This window comes from Crocuta crocuta, unplaced genomic scaffold, assembly GCF_008692635.1.
Source record: "Crocuta crocuta isolate KB4526 unplaced genomic scaffold, BGI_CrCroc_1.0 scaffold72, whole genome shotgun sequence".
NCBI classification, from domain to species: domain Eukaryota; kingdom Metazoa; phylum Chordata; class Mammalia; order Carnivora; family Hyaenidae; genus Crocuta; species Crocuta crocuta.
This window is the reverse complement of record NW_027529427.1, coordinates 6,829,048-6,839,945: the sequence shown is the minus strand read 5'-3', so window position 1 is coordinate 6,839,945 and position 10,898 is coordinate 6,829,048. Positions and strand designations below refer to the sequence as shown.

The following is a 10,898-nucleotide window of genomic DNA, read 5'->3' as shown; positions in this document are numbered from 1 at the left end:
CCACAGGGTTTCTATGCTGGTAGTAAAGCTACTAACTCAAAGCAGGCTGAGTTTGACCTCGGATGGCCCCTCTGGGGCCGGAGGGGCACTGACGCCACTAGAGAAAATGATGCTGTCACTACCAACTCAAAAGGCCACCTATCAATATGTCACATACCACCCCCTGGAGTGCACATGCGTGTGCGCGCACACATGCACGCACGCACGCAAGTGTATGCGTGTGTACACTTCCCTCAGGGGCCGAGCGCAGGACAGGCATCCCACATCAGATGGATGAATAGCAGGTCTGTCCTGCCAGCTGTGTGCTCTCTCCCACCCAAAGAAAGCAGTAGAGACTCAGACAGCAAAATCTGGAGTTGCCCACGCAGTCTGTTACCAGCATCCGTGCGTGTGAAGGCACTTGAGGGCAGCAAGATGGAATCAGAGAGAGAAATCATCGACCTCCAAGTAAGTTCTCTCCGGGAGAGAGGAAGGAGGGTGGAGGCGGGGGGAGCAGAGGTAAAGTTGGGGGAAGGAAGGATTACTATTTTGGTCACTTGATCTTCTCCCCCCTCGGCCTCGCTTTCTTTCTTACCCCCTTCTTTCTCCCGAATGTTCCCTAAGCTTTATCTCTTTATTCTCTTTCCGTTTCCCTGTCTGGTTCTCCGCTTGTTTTGAAATACGTGAGAGAGGGATTGTTTAAATCCCTCTTGGCCTCTGCTTCCTCTTGTCAGTCAAAGAGCTAATTAGATTGGCGTTACCAGAAGATGATTTCACATTCTGCACAGCGCTTTCCTCCAAACCCCAGGACACTAGAGACTTCTTTGAGAGCTGCTGGCAGTTCTCTGAAGACAAGGAAAGATACGAGTTTTAGAGTTAAGAAGAGAGGCAGCTGGCCAACTTTGCATTTTACAGGTTGGAAAAAACCGGAGCCCCTCTGCGGCTCTCTCCACAAAGCTGTGTAGGACAGAGTGTCTTATTCGGACAGGACAAGAAAGGGAAGCCAGTATAATCTGCTAGGAGGACGCAGAGACGTGTGTCCCTCCCTACCTGGGACAGGCTTGGAGGACATCAGAGGCTCCAATCCACCATTGCAGGGAAGGGAATGGGATGTTCTGCTAAGAGGGGAGCTAGGTGGCTGGAACTGGCCCTCTCCGACTTTACTGAATAAAGTCAGCCTTTCTGTAGGGATCACAGAGGTTGCACGATAAATTTTCAGAGAGCTGGACAATTACAGAGTGGAGAAGGACTTTTGAGACCAAGGATTTTTGGTCATGGTATCTGTTCTTTAGGCAAAAGCTTCAACAACACGGCAGTGTATGCTTCAGATGAAAAAGGAGCCGCTGTGTGTGTTAGGCAGCATGATGGGGGCCCCTCAGAACTGCTGCCCTCCGCCCCTCCACCGCTGACACACAACCGAGGAAGCTGTAGACTCGCTTGGAGTAGTGTGCAAAACCATCGGTCTACTAGACCTGCAAAATAGTGTCGTTTTCCTTGATTGCCACGCAGTCCCAAACACGGTCCCAACTCAGAGCTCGCTGGTCTTTCTGCCTGGAATATTCTTTCCCTGGGCTGGTTCCTTCTAGTCCATTCAGATCTCAGCTCAAATGTCACTGCCTCAAGGAGACCTCTGCCCTCTGTAGAGGAACCGTCCCTCGACTTTGTCTTCATCATCTGTCTTATTTCTTCCATAGCACTGCTCACTATTTGAAGTTTACATTGTTCATTTGATTACTTATCCAATCTAATCAATCTCTTTAGAACATAAACTCCATTAGAATCTTTTTTTTTTTTTTTTGATCGCTCTATTCCTAGTGCCCAGGGAAGTGCTTAGTAAACAGTAGTTGCACAGAAAATATTTGTAAGTGAATGATTTCAGGGAGCCATGAGTTAGAGGGGATCACTAGTAGGCATGGGGTCACTCTATCAGACCATGACAGAGTCAGGGCTCCAACCCAGGTCTTCTGACCCTGGGGTGTATTTTCTTTTTACTTCCTCTAGTTCTTGCCTCCATTGGATCGTTAGTAGTTAAGGAAATGGTATTGCTCATTTTCAGTCCCTGAAGAACAAGCTTCTTATGTGCTGATGAGTTAAACAATCCTGAGTTACAGGCTAAAGATATTACATTTGGAAGAAAGGTTCAGAAAAAGAGGTAGGCAGAACTAAGGAGGAGAAAACTGCTGGCCAGGACTTGATAAATGTCTCTATTTCTAGCAGGTAACTAAGGTGTTAGAGGGCCCTTTCTCTTCTTTATTAGAGTTATTCTCTCTCTCTCTCTCCCAATATATTCTTTTATTCTGGCATCTAATTCACACCTCTTTTTGGTAATTTATTTATTTCATCGGCCAGAAGATCATCCATGAGTTTCAACATCTTCCTGTCCAGTTCCCTGGATCCAATGGTGGAACAGTCACTGCGGTCTTCCAAGGAGAAGGCAGGTTTTGGTTCAGGTGGAAGTATCTGTCCCCTAGTAGCATAATTTTACCCTCTCCTCACATGGTGCTCCCACATGAAGTCCAGAGGAGAGACATATATAAAGAGCCTAGAATATTATGTACTGAGTAAATGTTAGTTCCTCTGTTTCTGAGAATGCTTTTCCAGGGGTGGTCAAGACATAGTGACTGTAGCTAAGACATTTCATCTCTTCATTTAACAGATATTTACTAATCAGCGACTAAATATTTCACTCTGTGCTTGCTGGGTATGAAAAAGTTTTCTTATTTCCTGAGGTTATTATAGTGGGTTGAATTCCTGCATGAGCTAAATAGTGTTATTCAATTTTATAAGCCCCAAGACTAATTCTTCAACTTGCAAATGTATTATTTACCCCCTGGTAAGATAGCTAGGTAGTATGTGTATGATTTACTATTTTCTACCCTGAACACCTTAAAGCCCAAGTCCAAATAATAATGGCGTATTCAAACCAGGGCAACTCTCTTTACCATATAAATATTGATCTCCCCTTATAATCCTGATCTTGGAGATTTCACTTATGTTAAGTATATAAATTAATTTCTATTCATCACTATCCCATTACCAAAACAAACAAAACCAAAGGAAGAACAAATATTTATTGAGCTTCAACACCGTACTAAGCACCAAATAAATCATGATACCTGACCTTAGAAAGCTTAAGTGGAATTAAAGTAGTATGTCCCCAAAATGTGGTACAGTTACAATCAACGGTTAGTAAAGGGACTACCAATGGCTGAAAATTTTTTTATTGTAATGGCTATCTTTATAGCTTTAGTGTGTATTACAAAAAAGGTAACTAATCCACCAAACCTATGATTTCTAAATTTTTATTGCTCAGGATGAGGCTAAAGTAGGTGGCATGATATGTTTTAAGTTTTTGTTCAGACCTTATGAATATCATGGGCACACCCTGAATATTTTAATAATTGTATCTGTCTTAACTGCTCAGAAGTGTGGCTGCTCTGGATGAAATGAAACACAGGTGTGTGTGTGTGTGTGTGTGTCTGCATATTGCTTCTTTCTTGTCACTAAAGATTGAGATCGCAAACAAGGTACAACTGAAATTGGGAAACGCCAATCGAAAAAACATTAACTTAGGCCCCTATCATCAATGTTGCAGGTGTTTCCCAAGATCAAGGCCTGTGAGAGTAGAATGGCTGGCACTGGTGCCTCTCCTTCCACAACCTGAAGCTGTGACCTCCAAGCTTCTGCCCTTCCCCTGGCCCTTAGTAGCAGCCCTGACAGACAGCTAAGGCGACTCCTTTTCCAGGCTCTAGACTGGACCAGTTTCCCTTCATTTCTCCCCCACTCTGAGATGTGGATGTGTCAAGGGTGGAGGACAATCCCTTTTCTTCACCTTCAACCAGTGTTGCAACCCCACCCCTGAGTATGGAGTTCAAGCCACTCTCCTTGCTTCTTTCCCAAAATGGAGCTCTTCTTCTGCTTATAGATTTACCTACGTAGATTCAGTGCTCTGGCCCCTTTCGGCCACCTGTGCTGGATGTTGAAGGAGATATGAAGACGGTCAAAGATGATCTCTTAATAGGGGAATGAAGACTTGTACACACCGAATGCAAATTCAGTGCAGAAGGGGTTAAGTACAGTAAAAGATAGAATGCACTGGGAATGGAGGTAAAAATTACTTATGAATAGAAGGGGGGGTGCTATAGGTAAACTATTCTGGAAGTATTTCCAAATTGAAATTCCAGAAAACAGTTTGGTAGTATACATGAAGAGACTTAAAAATGACCCAGTATGGGGCACCTGGCTGGCTCAGTGGGTGGGTGTGCAACTCTGGATCTCAGGGTTGTGAGTTCGAGACCCCGAGATAAAGAAATTTTGGCTCATCTGTTAGTGGATACCATGAAATAATTTTTTCCAATGTTTGGGAAGAATACTTAAAGGAATAACAAAATACTAACCACATATAAATCAAAAAAGTAGGATACAGCAGTGCATAAACATTTTATCCCAACTTCCTTTAAAAATCATATAGAGTAAATATGTGCAGGAAAACTGTTCCCATGAAATACACCAAAATGTTAATACTGGTTATTTATGGGTTATGAATGACTTACTTTCTTCTTTTACTTTATTTTTACTTTTTATTTCCTTTAAACATTTTTACCAACACATATATTTAGAATAGAAAAAAAACCCTGTCGTTTAAAAAAGAAAATTAGAGAAGCAGATGTGCCTATATGCAAACAAGTAGATCTGTGAATATGAACCACAGAAGATACATACACACATAGATATTTATTCCTGACTCTGATTACCCTAGAAAATAAACAGCTGACGAATCTTTTGCATAAGTAGGCATCTCCTTTTAAGTGGCCGTTCCACTTTTTAAAAGTTTTACATAGTATCAACTCTTGTTTTTTATATCTCAGTATGCTCCAAGAACAGACTTTACAAATGTGAAATCCAGGGACACACCCACAGACGTCCGAGTTTCTACACAGCCGTTTCGGAGGGAAAACATCAGACGCAAGTCGGAGGGGGTGAGGTGGTTGCGTCTGATGTTTAGTCAGGTCTTATACCTGACAACTTCAGTAACTTTTCCTTCTATCACCTAAAGACAAATATAAAATAATTTGTATTAAGTAGAGAGATATGTGGAGGATAGTTAGCTAGAGAGACAGACAGACAGAGGGTGGAAGGATTTGGGATGTCTTGTTGGAGGAGGTAGCCTTTGGGTGAACTTTGAAGGAGGAATCAGACTCTGACCAGTAGAGGATATTCTACTGGTGAGAACAGTGTGAACAGAGGCTGCAAGCAGGACATCACAGGGCGTATCTGGGGAAGGATGAGTAGTCCCATTTGTCTAGGTTGTAAGGTGAATAGAAGAATAACAGTGGGAAGTATAATTATAAAAGTTGGTTGGAACCAGATCGTAACAGTGAAGGCCCCATAATTCCCCTCGAGATTGAACTGACCAGGGACTCTGGTGATTGGTGTTCTTTGCAGAAGCACCTGAGCTCTCAAGCGGACGTCCTGGGAAGGGGTGGGCAAGGACAAGAAACGTGGCCGTGCCTCCCAAGACCTAAGGCCCCTCCCAGAGTTGAGCTTCTAAACGGAACCTGGAGGGGCCTTTAGTCTAGCAGGCCTTGTTTTATAGAAGAGGAAACGGAGTCCCAGAGTTGTGTGATGTTTAAGTTGGTCTTAGAATCCTCACATACGATCTGCCCAAAGTCAGCCATGACATTGGGCAGAGTATCCCATGGACAACAAAATACTCAACATCTATTTGTTGACTAATTCATAATTCAATTTGCCATACACAGTGAAAGGCTCTTCCAAAGATTCTAATCTTCCCAACCACCCAGTGGTCCTTACTCCACCTTTATTGGAAGAGGAAATGAAGCCTAGAAAGGTCAAGGTCAAGATCACAGAACACGAAAGCCGCAGGGCTAGGACTCAGACATAGGTTTTATTTTTGCTGTACTCTAGCTCAGTGGTTTTCAAATGCGGCCGCTGGAGCAACAGTATCCCATCACTTGGGAACCTGTTAGAAATGCAAATTCTCAGTTCCTACTCCAGACCTACTAAATCAGAAACCCTGGGGAGGGGCCCAGCCATCTGTATTTTCACCAGTCATTGGTAACTCTGATGTACTCTGAGGTTTCAAAACCACTGCCCAGGTACATTGCTGACTGATGGGGGCGGGCGGTGGTATGGAGGCGCCAAGCCTGACCTCCTTTCCCCCATGTGATCCTAGACAAGCCAAGGAGTAGCACTCAAGGTGGACCTGGAGTGAGGCAGGGATGCTGGCAAAGCAAGAGACCCAGGCTGGAACAGACGCCGGGGACGAGGAGCTACCAGTCACTTTTTGAGAGCGCAAAGGACCTAAGTCTCACAAGTCCAAACTTCCTGTTTCACTACGGGCACCCCCACACTGCTGCTACTTGCCTGCCACATACCTGTGGGGATTTATACCCACTCTAATGAGAGATGGTTTGGGATTACTCCAGTCTGGGAAAGAGTGCGTTAGACAAGCCTAGGGAGGTTAAGCATAATGAAGGGCACAGGTGAAGATGGATGTCTCTGTCCTGTAACCCAACCCTGCTTCACACGGAGAGAGAAGAGCAGTCATAGGCAAGGGTGGGACTTTCCCACAGGGCACGGACACCTGGGGTGGGGGTAGGGAGGTACTCTGTCTCTGCAGGGGTGGAGGGAAAAGAGCACAGGAATATAGCACTCCTGAATAGTCTGCCCGGGTTTAGGGATGGCAGTAAGGAGGGCAGGGGGCACCAGCCAGGTGGGAGAGAGTCGCATCCTGCAATCTGGAGCATCTCTACGCAAAGCCTAGCCAGTGTCCTAAAGCGGTGAGCCTTGGAGCTGAAAGTCCACCAGGCTCCACGCCAAGAGAATGGAAAACCCTCAGCCTCTCCAGAGGTGAACTCTGTTTCCAAAGCCCCATCCAGGGAAGTGGGACTGTTTATCCCCAGGTCCAAGAACCAGGCTTTGCTCTTTGTTTTTGTGTGCTTGCCTTGTTCCCTGGGCTCAGAGNGCCGCAGTTTCCTAGAAATGTGACCGCCCAATGTTACGATTCAAGCATGGCTCAGTCCCTCGGGATAGCTGGGCAGGGTGGGGCTGGCAGTGATGGACCTTTAATGCCTCGCCCTGTCTCCGTCTCTCTGGTTTTCACAGCAATCTATGTCATTTAATGTTCACCCACACCCCTTCTTGTGAACTGCCTTCGACAGTGTTAGGGTTGGGAGAAGGGAGCAGAATCCCTCTTGACTTGTGCTGGTTGCAGCAGAATCTCTGTGAACCAGATCCGGGGCTACTCCCAGCAACCAGGGCAGAGCCAGTGTCATCCCAGCCCTGGGGAACCTCCAAGCTGCAGAGCTCTCAGGCCCTTGAGGAGGGGGAATCGGACGAAGTTCCAAATTCTCTGGCAAAGCTGAGCCATCACCTCTCCACGTAGAAGCGAAACCTGCCCTGGTGGTTGTGGGGCCTCCTTCAAGAGGAGGCAGGGTGGGATGGAGGGGAGCCAAGGGGAGACCACCTTCTGCTCACTGCAGTTTCCAGGGGTGTCTCACACCCCAAGAGTTTGAGGTATGGGGGCCAGGGGGGGTCTCCCCAAGCTTTTCACAGTAATAGGAGCCAGCAGGGGGCTGCCACCGAGATGGTGAGATAGAATCAGAGAGACAGAGGAGCCGTGTTATTTTGTTTTCCATTCTCCATGTGATCTGCAGTATTTTTCCTCCTTCCCATTAGAAGTACGCCTCCTCCCCTACCATCCTGATGTGACCTACTTATCTACTCCCTTTAAAGGGAGGTACTCTGGAAGGCATCCCAGGCTAGGGCGGTTCTGTCTGTGATTCTCCAAGAGACAAACTGTCTCTTTAATAAGGGAAATCCAGAAGCTGTAAANGAGGCTGTGAACTTGGGGGAGGGGCGTGAGGAGGGGGTAGGGGGAGGTAGTAGGGGGGTTAGATAAGGTCGGGGAAGAAGGGAAATGGAGGTTGGTGGAGCCCCAAGAAGAGTGTTCGGTGGTGACAGATTCATGCCATGACTAAGGGACACAGGTTTTGGACCGGTCAAAGGGCGGGGGAAGCAGCAGATGTTGACTGCTGGAGACACTGTACAAAACGAGGTAAAAATAAAACAACATTCCAGCTTTTGCATGTTTCCCACTTTCTGCCCCTAGTTCACTGGGCCATCTCATCTGCGAGCCCCAGTTTCCTTACCTGCCAAGTGAGAATAATAATTTCTACCTCGGAAAATGGATGAAAAGATTAAATTATTGGCCCCCACCCTCTGCTCCCTCCTAAAGAAAACTCAACTAGGTCTCAGAATAACGGCACACACGTGATAACAGCTACCATGTGTCTCTATGTACCTATTCTGTGGGAGGCACCGTACATGCAGTCTAAATTCCATGAGGAATGAGTTCTGCCCAGTAAGGAATCTGAGGCCCCGAGAGGTTAAATCACTTCTGCAAAGTCACACAGCTAGCAAGTAGCAGGGCCGAGGTTCACGCTCATGGCTGTCTGACTCAATTCTGTGCTCTTAAACATACCTCGCCTAGACTGTAACATTGCCAGCCTTAATGAGGAAGGATTTGGCAAAATCCTTGTCCCCAAATCTTAAGTCAATCTGGAATGCTGAGTCAGATAGGGGCTGGAGGAATCAAACAATAATTGGGTTGTATAATGCTATCGTTTTACGCTAATCTTGGCACTGAGGAGAGATTGTCTTGCAGACTGGAAGTCTATAAACGCCTATCTGGTCTCCAGCCACTGGGCCTCCAGTCTGGCCTCCCTCCAATCCCTTCTCTTCACTGTAGCCACAGAGAACATTTTCCTGCTTCTATCAGTGGTTCCCAGCTGCCCTCAGCATTACATTCAAACCCAATGTGGCCAGCGCTTCACTTGTCCTTAGTAGGCCCTAGGCTTGGAAGGCCCTCCCCCGTTTTTATCAAATGTATTAAAACACAACCCATACCATTCACTACATACGACGTTTTGTAATGTAAAAATTTTGAAAGCCTTTGTGACGATTCGAATGTTGAAATGATTAATTTAAACGTTCGGTTTTCAGATGTAGGTGGCAATATGGTTTTGCAGGTCTCAAATATTCGGGGCCTTTGGCGCCCAATGGGTGAAACAGCTGTTGCTGCAGCCCCTGTCCACTCTCCCTGCACGCCAGGCTTTTGTAAATGTTTCCTGGGCCTAGGATTGTTATTTCTTCTTCTATAACTGTACCTGCTCGTACCACTCCCCCCCTCCCTCATTGCCCTGTGGTTTATTTCTTTGACCTCAGTTCATAGGTGCTTAACCTCTCAGCTTCCTTGTGTGTAAACTAGAAATAGTGATACCTGCTTCATAACGCTTTAGAGAGGATAAAACAAGTTAATACACCAAAGCCTTGCTATACAAAGTATGATTCCTGCACCATCACAGGGGAGCTTGTTAGAAATGCAGAGTCTCAGAGCCCCGGATGACTGATCAGAATCTCCCGGTTAACAAGATTCCCAGCTGACTGGAATGCACATTTAAGTTTTGAGGAGTCTTGTGCTACAGCACTCAGAACAATGCCTGCTACATTGCGGTAGTAAATCATAGCCGTAGCTATTATTATTGGTGTGATTGTTAAAAGTCAATTTTTTATAGTCTCCACTTTCCCTTCTTACCTTGCTTTTAACTTCCAAACTCTAGTTCAGTGCTTTTCTTCTTCTTTTTTTAATGCTTATTTATTTTTGAGAGAGAGACAGCCGAGAAAGGACAGAGAGAGAGGGAGACACAGAATCAGAGGCAGGTTCCAGGCTCTGAGCTGTCAGCACACGTCTCAAGCATGACGCAGGCCTTGAACTCACGGACTGTGAGATCATGACCTGAGCCCAAGTCGGAGGCTTAACCGACTGAGCCACCCAGGCGCCCCTAGTTCATTGTTTTTCAAATGTTCCTGCAGCACACTTGCATCCTGGGAGCTGGGCCATGCATGGCAATTCCAGCCAAATGCGGGGCTTAGGGTAATGTTTCCGGCACTCAGGTAGCTTCCCTCCATCTACAGAGGGAGATGGCGGAGTAAATTGCAATAGGTGGTCATCCCGGCTACCAAAAGAGGGATACAGAGGTGCTAGAAGTGGCCGCTGACCCAGGCTTGTGGGGTCAAGGACCGTCTACCCAATCTAAGACGTGAAAGGGGAATTGGCAAGTGGGTCTCCACAGTGGACTGACTGCTCCTACAGGGTAAAAGGGCCTGGAAAGGCCTATAACTTTGCTCTAGGGAAGATCTTCTGCCCTCGCTGTTTGCTCCCCCAAGGAAACAAGGGAACCCAGGAGGGTGTGAATCTAGACACAAACTCGTGTCCCGGTATGAAGACCAGTCACTCAGAAAAAAACTTTGGCTTCGTTGCAAACTGGCCCTTCGGTAGCTGTACAATTCTCGATCTCACAGAAATTTGGTTCCCTTGTTTCCAGAACCAGGATAATGATACCCCCTCTACAGGGGATCGGATCGTGAGGATTAAGGGAGAGGACTAATGTCAAGTTCTGGGCACTTAGTTGGGGCGGAATCAAGTGTTCCTTTTCTGTGAACTGTAGCAGCTGGGTGGATTTGGGCCCAGGGCCGGAGCTTCTGGAACGGTAAACACTTCTGAGTACTTGCAAATACCGCCTTCCCTTCCCCTCCTCCAACCGGGGCCGGGACGCCGAGGTAGGGGGCAGGCGCGTGTGCTGTGTCCCAGCGACGGAGTCCTCGAGCGGCTGGACAGGGTCGGCTGGGGTCACAGGTGGGCAGGTTTGGGAGGGAAGAAAAGGCGCACTGTTCTCCCGGCGGCGCCCGGGGCGGCCTCGGTGGCTGCTCTGAAAGCTCGAACAGAGCCGGCACAGTGTGGCCACGGCGCGCCTGGGGCAGCCGGCCTGTCCGTAAGAGGTGCGCTCCCTGACAGAGGCCGCCCTGGAAATGTGAATATTCCTTTCATTAGGCAC

The 10,898-nt window shown here is 47.0% G+C and overlaps 1 protein-coding gene across 1 annotated transcript in view; it reads left to right on the top strand.

Annotated features, from left to right (window-relative positions):
- The first annotated feature begins 236 nt into the window (after positions 1–236).
- NINJ2 (ninjurin 2) overlaps positions 237–10,898 on the top strand; it is a 76,860-nt gene continuing 66,198 nt past the window's right edge. The window contains exon 1 of the mRNA XM_077759211.1: positions 237–447. Within this exon, the coding sequence (XP_077615337.1) occupies positions 274–447 (174 nt within the window). The 5' untranslated portion in view covers positions 237–273. The remainder of the gene's footprint in view (positions 448–10,898) is intronic.